Source organism: Papaver somniferum, chromosome 3 (assembly GCF_003573695.1).
Source record: "Papaver somniferum cultivar HN1 chromosome 3, ASM357369v1, whole genome shotgun sequence".
Taxonomy (NCBI): Eukaryota; Viridiplantae; Streptophyta; class Magnoliopsida; order Ranunculales; family Papaveraceae; genus Papaver; species Papaver somniferum.
The window spans coordinates 24,483,363-24,499,561 of record NC_039360.1 but is presented as its reverse complement, the minus strand read 5'-3'; the positions used below and the strand labels follow the sequence as shown (position 1 = coordinate 24,499,561).

Below are 16,199 nucleotides of genomic sequence, written 5' to 3'. Positions count from 1 at the left end.
ATTATCACAAGATATCTTTAGATCTAAAAACAGTTCTAAAGATCACGTCAATACTTCAATCTAGTATGAGTGAATCTTATATCAGAAGAGATAATTCTCAAGAATAAATAAACTAGGTGCAATCAAAGTTTCAATAATCAGTGCAATTATCTAGTTTCCCACCAATGGTACTCGTAGAGCTTGTTGATCCACAGAAGTCTTTAAATGAGTGGTTGTAAGAGATTTCACCTAATTAGGATAATTTCCTCTCCGATTAGACGGCTCCACTAGAAACAACAAGAATGAAGTTTTTCTGGATATTAGGAGAGTTTTCTAGAAATGTAAACTTAGGTATTTGTAGACCAAGGATGGTTGGACACCAAGGAATTTCCAAAACTGAAAATATTCTCAATATATGGAATGAATAGTATAATTCAGTTTTCCTAATTCCAATAAATTCTTGTGGAAAATTTCTGAAATCTCTCAATAGAAAATCTTCAATTAGTAAATGCACAATACTAATTTTTATTCTCTAGAGATATGCATTTAATTGCCGGTAATCATAACATATAAAACCAAAAACGTTAATTAAAAAATTCTCAATTTATTTCGGTACAGGATCTCCTTAAGTACTAAGGAATATCTTTGAACAATAAAAGATAAGAGTTATTGTATGTGTTCAAAGTATGTTGGCATCTCTTCACTGTAAATACTTATTCATATTTACATGGATTTACATTTTTGGAATCGTTTATACCACTTTTCCAAACAAGTTTAGAATTGGTTCACCTGTATTCCAAGATTACTATGTGATTTATCAAATATCAAATCACATACATGGGTTCAATGTTCTACCAATCGCTAGGATCGCTTATACCCTAATATGGAAACACTTGTGATCGGTTACACAAGTTACCAGGACCGGTTATATCAGTTACCATGATCGGTTACATCAATTACTAGGACCGGTTACCATATTCTCATGGTATTGCTTGTGATCAGTCTCACCAGTTACCAGGATCGGTTTCACCAATTATCAGGAATGGTTACACTAATTACAAGGATCGATTACACAGGACTCTGTGATCGTTCACACCAATTACTAGGATCGTTCACACCAATTACAAATATCGGTCATACCATCTCATGGTGATTACTTAGGATCGGTTACACTAATTAATAAAAAGTAGTCATATCAAATCATAAGTAAGGCACTTATGATTAGTTATACCAAGATACATAACAAAGTTACGATCGGTTCTACAATCTCACACATATTGGTAATCCAAATATTTGCAATGAATAGCCGTACCAATAAGCCTAACGATTTCTCTTTCGGTTCATAAAACAATTTCATGAATGTACTTCCTTTAAAAAAATGTAAAACATTGTTTCCTAGGATGAAATCTTCACCATAACCCATTCACATAATCACAACAAATATATAAGATTATGTCGATGTCATATTTACGAAGTTCAAAATATAAGCATTATACTTCGTAGTCTAATTCCCTAATACTATGATCATACAAATATGACTATGTCACATCACTAGAGTATTATACAATGTGTACAATATATATAGCTTCGCAGTTATGTTTTCAATATAGAACGACTTGAAAGATATGTTAGGAATGAAACAGTTCAAGTCAATATTACTAACCTCAAGAGGAAGGGTGATGTTGTTGTTGTAGTTCGCTTCTTCTTCACATTATTCAGGTCTTCAGAGTAATACTTGTATGTCTCAACATTCCTAGAATTTCTAATCTAACCTAAACGAAGTTGACTCTAGTTTACAATCAAGCGATTTAGATGAGTTTTGACACACTAAAATATGACAGCCAAACTTGACATACCAACGCTTGGTGAGTTCAACCGAGCAATGCTCTGACAATCTCCCCCTTTGTCAATTTTAGTGACAAAACTCTTATTACATATGGATAAAAAAATTACAAGAATTCATTTTACATACGCTTGATTCCAAGTTTCAACAGCATAATAACCTGCATGTATTCAATGAATAAATGCCGTTGTTGACATTTGAATAACAAAGCTTTTACTCCCCCTAAAGGTAATCTAGGTAGATATTCAATCCGAACATCTTTGTTATTCCCTTTTTGTAGTCAGAATACTACATGGAAATATGATATGTTTCTCCCCCTTAGTCAATGGTTTACTCTTTCTTTAAATATAACGTTTAAGCACAATTGTCCTTTCATTAGTGATTGCAAATAACTTTTTTACTCCATATATTTCTTCCCCTTGTTGTCACAAAATGACAAAGGTTCGAGCAAATAAAGGACAAACCGAAAGGATCTTACGAATCTAAAAGACTTGTAAACAACCTATAAGAGTTTAGCATGAAGGTTTCACATACCACTTTAGATAACCAATATTAGAACCGAAACTACAAGTAATTTATTTTTAATATGTTATCAAGGAAACAATTGCACGAAGCAATTTTCCCTAATAGTTTAACAAATCGACTAAGAAACTTAATGCCCTTGTTAAACCGGTTGCGTATTTACAACCTCTTATTTCGATAAGATCAAAAAAAAGATCAGAATTGACTTTAATTCTCTCACGAGGCTCTAATTATTCAGATAACAACTTAGACCTTTCTCTTTAGACAAGACAAACACTAAGTTAGTTAACTAGTTTTTCTTATCAAGGCTGAAAAACCGGGGGTCTAACAACCACACCCAATATTTCGCTTAGGCAATCTGTATGGACTAACTCCAATATATTTCCAATAGAATCAACTAGACAGTCAAACTCAATCAAGGAAAATACATCCAAGAGTTATACCTCAATTTCTCAAATCAATCTGCAATCGAACAAATAGAAATTTGTGAGCCGGATTAATATGAGAAATAACTTGGATGGTACCAAAGACCAATATCTAAGTGCCAATCAATTTATATCAACAACCAAAGGTTGGATTATCTAATTGATTGAACTACGCACAACCTGTGATATTTCAATTATATAAAAATATAATTCGGACTAGAAATAACACAGACACCATAAATATTGTTAACGAGGAAACCGCAAATTCAGAAAAACCCCGAGACCTAGTCCAGATTTGGACATCACACTGTATTAAGCCGCTACAGACTCTAGCTTACTACCAATTAACTTCGGACTGGAATGTAGTTGAGCCCTAACCAATCTCACACTGATTAAGGTACATTCGCGTTCCTTACGCCTCTTGAGCCACGCCGGATTCTGCGCACTTGATTCCCTTAGCTGATCTAACCCACAACTAAGAGTTTCTACGACCCAAAGTCGAAGACTTGATAAACAAATTTGTCTGACACAGAAAAGTCTATTGAATAGATAAATCTGTCTACAATAATCTTAAGCGTATGGAAGCAAAACAAGTTATTTTGGAATCACAAACGATGAGACGAAGATGTTTGTGACTACTTTTTATCTTATCTATCAGAGATTAAATCTTGAGAAAATCTTAGAGAAGATAGTACTCAACAAGATAGAACAAAGTAATATCAGAACACGCTACTACAGAGAAAATAGTTGGGTATGTCTTCAGAATCTCAATGAAGTCTTTAAGTCGTTAACCTATAATGGTTTTAGGAACAACCTAGGTTAAAGGAGAATCGACTCTAGTCGCAACTAGTATCACACATGAGGTATGGGGATTAGGTTTCCCAGTTGCTAGAGTTCTCCCTTGTATAGTCTTCAAATCAAGGTTCGCAATCAATGTTACCTTGGTAAAAAAGCATTCAATATTCACCATTAGATGAAAACCTGATTAGAGTCAATCTAATATCTTTCAACCGTTAGATCGAACTTAGCTTGTTATACACAAATGAAATGTGACTTCATTTAGGTATGAGTAACCATACCCAAACGTGTGCACGTAGCTGGCTCAACAATAGTTAACCGAAGTTAGCCATATGAACACTTTTATATCAACCTTGTTCATCTTAGTCACAACTAGTTCAAATGACTCAAATGCAACTAGTTGTGAAGTTGTTCAATTGTTTATTTCCTCATAGAAGTACACAAGACACAATTTAAGCAAAATCGATTTTGATTCACATGAATCAATTCATGAACATTATAGCCATGGTTTGAAAAAGATTGCATTCCTTAATATATAAATGTATTAGTTCATGAAAAAATCGATTTTAGAACTTAAACCACTCAAGTATGCAAACAGGTACGCATACCTAAGTGGCCGAACATAATTTAGGTTCGCCAGAATGCGAACGGGTATGCATACCTCCAAACTCAGTTGAATTCCCGGACTTGAACTTTACGCAGGTACGCATATGGGTATGCATACTAAGTACCCGGACTTTCAACTAACCAACCAGTACGCATACGGGTATTCATATGGTTCCCGGACTTCGAATAACTTGCAAAATTTAGCATACAAGTACGCATACTGTGTCATATTCAATTAATGGTTAATTATTCTAAACTCCATCTTAATCATTGAAACATTCTTTGAAGACGGGAATAGCTATCTCACACAAACTATTAGCTTCAAAGCAATTTTCAAGTGATCAATAGGAAACGTTCCGAGTCTACATCAAATGACTATCTCACACAAATCATGGAAGATGTTACCAGGCGATTTTCACAGGATCATATTATGACTTTCGTCAAGAACAAAGATGAACTTGGTTAAAGCGAAAGCTTACCAACACATATTTTGAGAAATATGTAAGCGAGTTAAATTCAGCTCGAAATATCAAATGTGTATATTATAAAGTCTATACAGCTACACGACTTTTGTCTCAATAGGAGATAGGATAAAAATAGACTTCTGAGTGATAGATGAGTTCAAGTCTCCACATACCTTTTGTTGATGAAGTTCCACAAGCTCCCCTCAGTAGTTCTTCGCCTTCAATCGATGAACGACATTAAGTCTAATGCTCAACTAAACATTTTATCCTAGTCCGAGACATAGCTATAAGAAGACTAGAAATCAAGACTTATAGTTTTGGAAACTAAACTTGACTACAAGCTTGAGATAGCAACGCTTGCGATGTCGACCGAGCAGTGCGCTAACAATCTCCCCCTTTGTTAATTTTAGTGACAGAACTATCAATACATATGGATTACAAAATAAATAAACTTTGTAGTTTCTCATCCAAATGATTGATTTCCTTGGTTCTTCAACATTACTCGAAATCTTCGTCACTTCCAACTACTCCAGTGATTCTAAACATGTTCAACTCATCATCATAGTTGTTAAAGATCCGTATCCATAACAATAAGAAAACATTTGTTCTCAGTTATTGTTATACAATGTCATAGTATTATTACACAACATCAAAGTCCAATTTTATAACAACTTTGATAATAATACGGTGATATGTATCACCCCTCCTTAGTCACTACTTCATCTCACAATGAAAACCAATCCCCCTTACCTGATGATCCGTAAACCATATGTATTTGTAGTGTGAACTACACATTAATTCTCCCCCTTTTTGTCAACATAAATTGGCAAAGGTACGAAAACTAGTGGGATCATAATCATAGAGATACTTCATGACTAAAATAGAACATATCAACTTTTTTTCGATGATTTCACATAGTCGAAACTTAGTGTATTCATCAAGGAATTTATAAAGATTCAAGAAAACTCCTACAATATTCCACAACCGCACTCCCCACAAAGATTTGGCAATTAAGCACAAGTTTAGTTAAGAACTCTCCCCCATAAAATGTCATTCCCGAAAGAACAACAAGAGCGACCTTACCTTTGCAAGAAAAGAAGGATTTCTTTGGACATTAACAAATCACATAAAACATGAATTTGTATCCAAAATGCTCAATTAAATTAACCATAAGAGAACCCATGAATATTTTAATCGGAAATGCTCAACATAAGAGAACTTACGGAGCCATACAATACTTTCACGTAGAAGTGGATCAACGAAAGATCAATACTGCGGAATATTCAAAGACTCATTCCATTTTTCATTAATATTTGCATAATGACATATACTTAATCATTGCAATCAAAATTTCATCCTATCTTTTATCAATATTTGCATAATGACATAATAGGCTTAACTTTTGACATATATGGGACAATCATAGTTCACGGACGTAAACACATATATCCCATAACTATTTTTGCAATATATAAAACCAATAAAGATTAATACTACAAAATCATCTTCCAAATAAACTTTAGAGTTTAAATAAATAAATCTAAAACATTGCAAGATGAAAATTGTTGACAGTAGCAATGTGAAATCACAATATAAGCTATTCCAAGCCCTAGTTATCCTTCTTAAAACACAAGAATAAATTCTCATAAGAAGTTTCCTAGACATTAAGACCTCTGAAAAATTCTTTATCATCCTCGAACTCCTTGTCGTCAACAGCCATTGGAACATAAGGTTCATGAAGAAAGGAGTCAATTCCAACAAACCTTCTTGACTGATGTCGAACCAGGGACTTTTGAATCTCATGATTCCTTAAAAGAATAGCCTTTATTTCATGAATCTCCTTCCTAGTTTCCTTCAACTCTTCAAGAACACCAGAAAACTTCTGAAGATTAGAGGGGATAGCCCTTGGTATCTTCATATTCTTCCTTTTTTATCTTTAAAGTTGTAGAGGAAGGAGACTTATCTTTTTCCTTCATGATTGATGGCTTAACAATCATATTAACATACTTTCCATCAGCAGACATATTGCTTGGATCCCATTGTAAATATGGGATTGCGAGGAACACAAAACACACTCTACAAGCTGTCTTGTGATAAAAAGAGTTTTTCCAGGGAAGGAAAAAGGGAATGCTATGTTACAGAACCTATATATAGAGAAGGATTCACGTACGACCAGTTCATAACCTTAAAGAAGGTAGAATTGTGGATTTTAACCCCGTTTTAGTGAAAAGGGAAATTCTTTTCAATACCAATATATGATATGAAAAGATCAACAGAATTCAAAAAAAAAAAGCAACAAAAAGAAAAAAAAACTTTCTTTTTCTAAAGCCTAAACAGTGCAAAACTCTTGTCTCTTTGAAGTCAGGCACATGAGACAAGATGCACTTTCAACACAATTAATCTATGTTGGGGTGAACAATAATCTGCCACCATACACTTCTTTTACGGAATTCTTAACACCCTTTTTCACAGAATGTTTAGACCTTGTTCTTTTCCGGAGAGGTCTAATTAGTTCTTTAGAAATTAACTTTTTCGGAGAAGAATTGATCTTACTTACCTCAGATAAATTAGACTTCTGAACAAGTTTGAGCTTGGTTGCTAATCGATTTGATCTCCTTCGAAGTTTATTGACATATCTTACTTTATGTTTGTACTTGTAACACATAGAGAGTTCATGACCCGTAAAAGTACAATAAGAACATGTCAATGTGGAGGACGGTTCAGACATCATGGCTGAGCAAACTGCTAAACAAAAGGAGGTACCTGAAACATGTGAATAGAATTTTCAGTAGACATGGAAAAATCCATTTTATCCTCCATAATGGTTGACGAAGTTTTTCCAGGAAGAATATCAAGATCGATGTACGTTTTGCTACAATTATCAAAATCAATATTTTCACTAAGGAGTGCAACACTTGGATTTTCTTCATCTGAATCATAGTGATTAGACATCTCATCAAGAGTTGCAGCAAGACCTTTGTTCCCAGTGTATTTTCTACGATTTGGACACTCATTAACAAAATGACCAAAACCTTTACACTTGAAGCACTGTGGCATATCCTCATCATCAATGTCGATGGTGTCTCTGTTTTTAGGAGGGGCACAGTCGTGAGGTTTGACTGATGACCTGGGTTTATCTCTGATGAACCATTTACTTCATTTCAACAGAAGATCTCTAAACTGTCTAGTGATCAGTGAAACTGAGTTGTCAAGATCTTCATCTGATGAATCAGTCTCAATAGGATCAACTTCAGATTTGCCAACACTTTTACTTTTATCAAGTAATTTAGTATTCTTTTGTGCTTTGAAATCAATATCCTTCCCAGATTTGGATGTATGCTCATGATCAAAGATCTTTAACTTCCCAATAAGAGTATTTCTGGATAAGATATCAAGGTTATTTCCTTCAATGATGGCATGCTTCTTAGAATCGTATCTAGCTGGAAGCGATCTGAGAATTTTCATCACAATGTCCTTTTCCGAAATAGTCTTACCAACGCAAAAGATGCATTAACAATTTCAGACACTTTGTGATTAAACTCATCAAATGAATCTTCATCATCCATACGAAGGTTTTCCCAATCAGAACATATTTTGAAGCCTAGCTTCTTTATCAGATAAGATATCCCAGGCTTCTTTAGACATAGTGCACATACGTAGTCACATGGTGCTGAAAATCTGGGGTAATAACATGTATGATGGCATTTAGGTCGTCAGAATTTTACTTCGCAACAAGGATCTCGTCAGGCACATACTCACCAATATATTTTGAACAATTACATCGCCTCCTGTAACAACTGGAGGATCATAGCCATTACCAACACAACCCCATGTTTCAAAATCACGAGCTTGTAGAAAAGCACACATAGCAATTTTCCACCATGAGTAATTTGAGACATCGAAGACTGGTGGTACGTAGATAGCACTTCTGTCCATAAAGTGAGATTGCTACGAACACAGATTTATGAGGTCTTAAACATGTTTGCCTGCTCTGATACCAATTGAAAAACCAGGGGTCTAACAACGACACCCAATATTTCATTTAGGCAATCTGTATGGACTAACTCCAATATATTTCCAAGAGAATCAACTAGACAGTCAGACTCAATCAAGGAAAATACATCCAAGAGTTATATCTCAATTTCTCAAATCAATATGCAATCGAACAAATAGAAAACTGTGAACCGGATTAATATGAGAAATAACTTGGATTGTACCAAAGACAAATATCCAAGTTTCTATCAATTTATATCAACAACCAAAGGTTGGATATATAAAGCGAAACAAGATATTTTGGAATCACAAACGATGAGACGAAGATGTTTGTGACTACTTTTTATCTTACCTATCGGAGATTAAATCTCGAGAAAATCTTAGAGAAGATAATACTCAACACGATAGAAAAAAGTAAGATCAGAACACGCAACTACAGAGAAATTAGTTGAGTCTGTCTTCAAAATCCCAATGAACGCTTCACGTCGTTAACCTATAATGGTTTTAGGAAAAACCTAGGTTAAAGGAGAATCGACTCTAGTTGCAACTAGTATCACACAAGAGGTGTGGAGATTAGGTTTCCCAGTTGCTAGAGTTCTCCCTTATATAGTCTTCAAATCAGTGTTTGAAATCAATGTGACCTAAAGCATCCAATATTCACCGTTAGATGAAAACCTGATTAGAGTCATGATAATATCTTTCAACTGTAAGATCGAACTTAGCTTGTTATACACAAATGAAATGTGACTTCATTTAGGTATGAGTAACCATACCCAAACGTGTGCACATAGTTGTCTCAACAATAGTCAACCGAAGTTATCCATATGAACACTTTCATATAAACCTTGTTCATCTTAATCACAACTGGTTCAAATGACTCAAATGAAACTATTTATGGAGTTGTTCAATTGTTTATATTTCTCATAGAAGTATATAAGACACATGAAGTATATTTCTCATAGAAGTAGATTTTGATTCACATGAATCAATTCATTAACATTACAGCCACGTTTTGCAAAATATTGCACTCCTTAATATATAAATGTAAAACCGATTTTAGAACTTAACCCACTCAAGTATGCAAGCGGGTACACATACCTAAGTGGCCGGACATAGTTTGGGTTCGCTAGTATGTGAACGGGTACGCATACCTTCAAACTCAGTTGAATTCCCAGACTTGAACTTTACGCCGGTACGCATACGTGTATGCATACCAAGTTCCTGGACTTTCAACTAACCAACTACGCACATGGGTATGCATACTATGGTTCCAGGACTTTGAATAACTTGCAACAGTTAGCATACAAGTACTCATACTATGTTATATCCAATCAATGGTTAATCGTTCTAAACTCTATCTTAATCATTGAAAGGTTCTTGGATGACGGGAATATCTGTCTCACACAAACTATTAGCTTCAAAGCTTTCAAGTGATCAATAGATCAATACAAAACATTCCGAGTCTGCATCAAATGACTGTCTCATACAAATCATGTAAGATGTTACCAGTCGATTTTCACATGATCATATTTTGACTTTCGTCAAGAATAAAGATGAACTTGGTTAAACCGAAAGCTTACCAACACATATTTCGATAAATATGTAAGCGAGTTAAACTCAGCTCGAAATATCAAATGTGTATACTATAAAGTCTATACATCTATACGACTTTTGTCTCAATAGGAGATAGGATAGAAATAGACTTCTGAGTGATAGATGAGTTCAAGTCTCCACATACTTTTGTTGATGAAGTTCCACAAGATCCTCTTAGTAGTTCTTCGTCTTCAATCGATGAACGCCGTGAAGTTTAATACTCAACTACACGTTCTATCCTAGTCCGAGACATAGCTATAGATAGACTAGAAATCAAGACTTACAGTTTTGGAAACTAAACTTGACAACAAGCTTGAGATATCAATGCTTGCGAGTTCGATCGAGCAGTGATCTAAAAAAGGCATTCGATTAGACTTGAATAACCGAATCATCCAATTTGATAAGTCTAACTAAGTTCGGAATTAACTTAGTTTCTCTTGTTCGACATTCGATTAGACTTGTACAATTATTTTGTTAACCGGAAGCAATTCAAACAAACATAGACTTATAGCACCGCAATTGCACCGAATTTCTTTAAGCAAAAACACTTGATATCCAATAATAAGTCAAATAAATTGACACAGTTTATCTTAACCGGAAATAATTGAATCATACACACACACATCCATACAAAATAATGGAAAGTACCAATTGTACCGAAATTTAGTTAAGAAAAAACAAAATATATGCAACATAAATATGCTTTTGTTACACAAGAAAACGATTAACTAGCAAATTCGTTACCTGAGATTCCGCAACCTCTTCTCCCTAGAAAGATATGAAAAAGCGGGGGTCTAACAACCACACCCAATATTTTTTTTCACAATATGAATAGACAAAATCCAATATAATTTCAAGAGAATCAACTAGACAGTCAGACTCAATCTAGAGAAAAGTATATCAAAGAGTTTTATATCTCAATCTGCAATCAGCAAATAGGAATTTGCGAGCCCTATTTAATATACGAGAAATAACTTGAACGGTACCAAAGACCAATGTTCAAGGATCAATCAATTTCAATCAACAACCAAAGGTTGTATTTCCCAATTGATCGATTCAGCGCACAACCTGTGATATTTCAATTATATAACAGAAAATAATGCGGAAAAGAAATAACACAAATACCAGATGTTTTGTTAACGAGAGAAGTAAAATCTAAATAACAAATCATCAACAAATCTTAAAACAAGTAGATATGGTTAATATTTCTTCAGAAAAACAAGTGAAAGATCAAATTGATCTTGAAAACTTCTTTACCCCTATTATATAAGAACCTAAAAACTGCATATATACTCTAATCCTGAATTGTCGGGATTCAGAAAAAAATCTAGGGTTTTGTAAATCCTTCAATAGATATCAATACGAATATTGGAGAGAAACATCAATGGAAATCTAACCACAGTTGATGATGAAATCATGAGAAAATAGTTAGAGCTATCAGAATTGGTTCCGGAGTTTTTCTCTGGGGTTGTTTTTTCAGGGAGATGAGAAAAAGATGGAAAGGAAAGAAAAAACGGTGTAAAATAAAGGGTGGAGTTCCAAATCTCATGGGGTGGGGTGTCGATTTCAATTCCATCATACTAGGGAATAGAAGTTGAAAGGAAAACAAAAGCATCCCTAAAAATTCGATGCCAAACACTGTAAAAACGAACTACCTCCTCCAACTACCTCCCCTAATTCCACCCCATTCTCAAATCCGCTGGTGCCAAACGCACTCTAAGGTAACATATTAACATGTTTGTGGTCATAAAAATGCTGGTGAGATGCTGGATATAAAGTATTAAAAGTTAGTGATAGGAAAACAATAGTGGGCAAAATATTTGAATCAATAAATAATTGAAACTAAAAGAAATTGTTATTAGGAGTGAGCAAACACACTCAAATTCACAGATTTTATCCAAACTAATTTTCATTTTGGCGTGTGGATACTTAATTCGTTTCTCAGCGGATTGGACGCGGGTGAATTTTTGAAACAGGTCGTTTTCACGGGTCGAACAGGGGTGGAACATCACCATCCCTTAAGCACCCGATCCTAAAGATAATGTTGGTATTATAAATATTTTAAGTTCAATGATATTCCAAAGGTATCAACTCTGGATTGATCAGAGGCCTTCATATCAATAAATAAATAAATATTATAATTTTCGTTGTTGGAGAAACATTGTGTTACTCTTGTCAAGTTAATTACTTATATTGCAGTAATCTAAGTTTTAAAACTAAATTATATTACTCATGTTTAATATTTGTCTATATCCGTTTATAGTTTTTTTAGATCCGCAAATTCACCCGCGTCCAATTCATTCACCAAACTACACCAAACTAATAATGAATTGGACGTTGATGAAAAATTCAAATCCGCCATTCGGATGGATTGTACACGAGTGATACCAAAACCCATCCGCTAAGCACCCATATTTTTCACAAAAGAAGAGATAGGAGAACCGACTCCGCATACAAAGAACATATTTCAACACGAAGCCCACCCAAGCCTTTTCTTCTCTTTCACTTTCTTGTCTCTGTGATAAGAGAAACCAAAACCCTAACGCCGTTTGCTCAGATCGGCTCCCATGAGGAGCAGATCTGAGCAAACCTTCTCAAATCTTTCTTCCCTTCCTCCTTCTCTGTCGATTAATCTTTTATTTCCTGTTTTTAGGTTTAAAATTTCAAAAAGAGGGTCTGTTGGTTTTCTGCTGTTTTGATTCATGGAAATGTTAAATCCTCTTTGCTTATATGGGAGATTTCTGATGTCACTAAGATCCATCACAATTCATCTACAAACCCAATTTTTTCGACAGTAGTTTTCTCTTACTCTTCAACAATCACAAGATCTATAGCAGCAACAATATCTTTTCTACTCTTGAAAATGGCAGAAGCAACAACAACAATCAGTACAACAGTAGCAACAATCACATAAGAGGCAACAACAATCACAGAAACAGCAACATCAATCACAGATTCAACTCCAAGATCAAGCAAGACGAAATCTCTAACGAGCAAACCTGGTTGGGATTCTTTTCAGTTACTTTGTTACTTAAAAATGGGTCATGGTATGATCCTTCCTTTCTTGAGTTTTGCAGGTGTGTTAGTAGTTTTGAAAGTAATCAGTTCTTTCAGATCTATGTCTTATGACTACCTATCTAGGAAAGGTTTGCTATGTGTGGAAGAAATTAGTTCTTTCGATAAAAACCTTGAGAGATGAATGGGTCAAGGATTGTTATTTGATTTGGGGAATAAGCCACCCCAAACAATGCCATCTAACATTAACAAGAAGAGGACCCATCTGTTTGTATTGTTAGGTGATTTCATTTGCTGTAACTCTAGAATTGTTAGTCTGTTCAGTTTTCTAGTTTTCTCATGTTTCTTTATTACCTCTGTGAAAGTTTGTTACTCACTTGAATTAGCCATTTTTGATGAGAATTATCTCTGTAATGATCGGTGTACCGGTGTTGTTGAAGTTGTAATCTCTCGGTAAAGTGTTTTACTTAACTTTTTCTTATAAAAAAAAACACCAAGCCCACCCTTTCTGTAAGAACCTCTCGTATTTGGACGTGGCGAGGGTCCTTTACTGTGCCATGTAAACGAATGCTCCTTTATTTGACCAGGCGGGGTTTGTCGTACTAATAATACTAATACCTGAATATCATTGACCATGAAGCCGTCATAATGATTAGATGTAAGAGCAAGTCTAATGGTTTTAGCGTAAGCACAGAGAAAATTTCGGTATGCATTTTAGTTTTACACGATAGCAGATTAAGTAGGTTACTTTTGTTGCGGCGGGTAAGACTGAAGACTCATGTAATGGTGAAGAAACGAGTGTTCAGGATTAGCTCTACCAAGATTGGTCCCATATAAAATAAGCCGACCTTTAGGCATTAAGAATTCATTAAGAACTAATGAATTGTGGAAATAATGTGACTGCCGACTATCTTTCAAGATGAAATCCTTGTGGCCAAGGTGGTATCGAGTTTGGGTCCGAAGTAGACTATCCCAAGGGTATTATGTGGTTTGGGCCTGAAGTGGGCTAGTTAGCTAGCCAATCCATTCAGTAAGTAGCATTTTTTTTTTTGATCGAAAAGGGCAAATTTTATAGAAGATCTTCAATCACAAAAGCTGTGAAAAGAAGAATAGAAAGGGATCGATGAATCACTGAATCCCAGTTACAAATAAGAGTAGAAAGTGAAAACCCAGAAAAAATATCCGAGTTTAAAGTCCAAGAAAATAACAAACATTCAACTGCTATGATCAGTTGATTAGAATTTCTACCAAGATTGTTATATAATCTGTTGCGTTCTTTCCAAATCGTCCACCAAATTGCAAATGACAATAAGCTCCAAATTTTCTTTCATCTGAAATAGGATTTCTTAACTCCCCAACCCATAAATTAGTCTTCACATCATCGGCAAGAGTCAAGTTAATAACAAAACTTCCAAGAAAATAATACGTTGCATTTTCGGAAACGTACATATAATCCCAGTTTTGATGAATGTTAAATGATGATGACTCGCACTGTATATGAGAACACAGTATCCATGTGATGTAACCTCAATTAATTCCTGCACAGGTGGACGTTCGGTGTGTTATGATCATCAGGACATCTTTGGGTCCATGAAACGAAAGATATTAAAGAGTGTCTGAAGTCTGAACATATTAAAAAAATAAAATAGTTGATCTTTTCCCAGTATTATTGATTCCCAATAATATTCACATTGGATTATTTCTGGATGATTATATTATTGACTTAAGCAGTTTAGTTAATCGCAATAGATTATGCTTTTCTAAAAAATATACTAATTGGTTCCTCCCCATCATTAACCAAAGCAAAACGTCTAACTCCATCAGCACCTCTGTAAACCCCAACATCCTTGCACATGACTTTGCAAACGTTACAAACAGTAGGACAGAAGACAAGCTTATAGTTATACTTATTAACGTCGTTATCTTTAACAATCTTAAACCAATTATCAATTGTCTGACGACCTGGATTGCCTGCAACTCCGTTCGTCTCAATAAACCATCTACTCACGGATTCATCAAAAGCTGCCAACTTCCAAACCTTAGAATATTGTGGACAGATCGAAGCAGCACCAGAGTATTTGATATTGAGATCCGTTTCAGTGAGGATTACTTTTGCCTTTGGATCCACAGATGTGAGCATTAATGGAAGTCCATTTGAGACTTCACGCTGTGACTGAACTACTTGACGCGGGCATTCGGTACCATTTAGGTATAGACCTAATACTAGTCCACCGCCAACATTAATAGGTAGTATATAGTAATTGACCCCCTTTTGAAGTGGTTCGCCGGCTATGTCGCGTACAGCTTCCGGTGCAGCTGAAATCGCAGAAAGTTGGACGGAAATGGCTAAGGAAATGAAAGCAAAAGCTAGAAGAGGAGAAATATTAGTAGTTCTCATTGTGAGCAGGAACTGTATGATGATAGAAAGTTTAGTTTGTTGAGGTGAAGATTGAAATGAGATTTTGGTTTCTATTTATAGCATTTAGAATCTACCTTGGGAGATCAAAGTTCTACGACTAGATGTTGATGGGGTGGCGGCAGGGGAAAGATCGTGAACACAAAAGTCAGTTAAGGGAACGGCAAGTTATCTCCGACGGGATGTTTAGAGAAGGGATGACTTTATCTTCATAGTTTATGTACTCTACCCGAAATACCCCTGGTATTTAGTATCATTTTACCTTGATGATAAAAATATAATAAATACCTAAAACCAAACTTCAATCTTTTTTCCATCAGTCAAAGTGACATGCGGAGTGTTTCCTTTAATAACCTTTTGGAGACATTCTTTTGCAGCAGCTCCACCAAAGTCTTGTCTATCTTAAAATTTGACCAGCGAAGTGGATTAATGGTCAAAGGTCAATATAAAACGCAATGAAGATAAAATTAGCCCACATCAGGAAATGAACTGCGTGCTGGACCGTTATAAACCACAATGTGGTATGCAGTGGTGGACCGAGTGGT

At 35.0% G+C, this 16,199-nt stretch overlaps 1 protein-coding gene across 1 annotated transcript; it reads right to left on the bottom strand.

Annotated features, from left to right (window-relative positions):
- Nucleotides 1-14,868: 14,868 nt before the first annotated feature.
- LOC113355595 (kunitz trypsin inhibitor 2-like) lies at nucleotides 14,869-15,803 on the bottom strand. Its single transcript, XM_026598490.1, has one exon. It carries the CDS (start codon nucleotides 15,634-15,636, stop codon nucleotides 14,989-14,991), a length of 648 nt encoding a protein of 215 aa, XP_026454275.1. The 5' UTR covers nucleotides 15,637-15,803; the 3' UTR covers nucleotides 14,869-14,988.
- Nucleotides 15,804-16,199: the final 396 nt, after the last annotated feature.

Coding starts and splice junctions, on each gene's coding strand:
- LOC113355595 (XM_026598490.1), bottom strand. CDS start 15,636: ATGAGAACTACTAATATTTCTCCTCTTCTAGCTTTTGCTTTCATTTCC.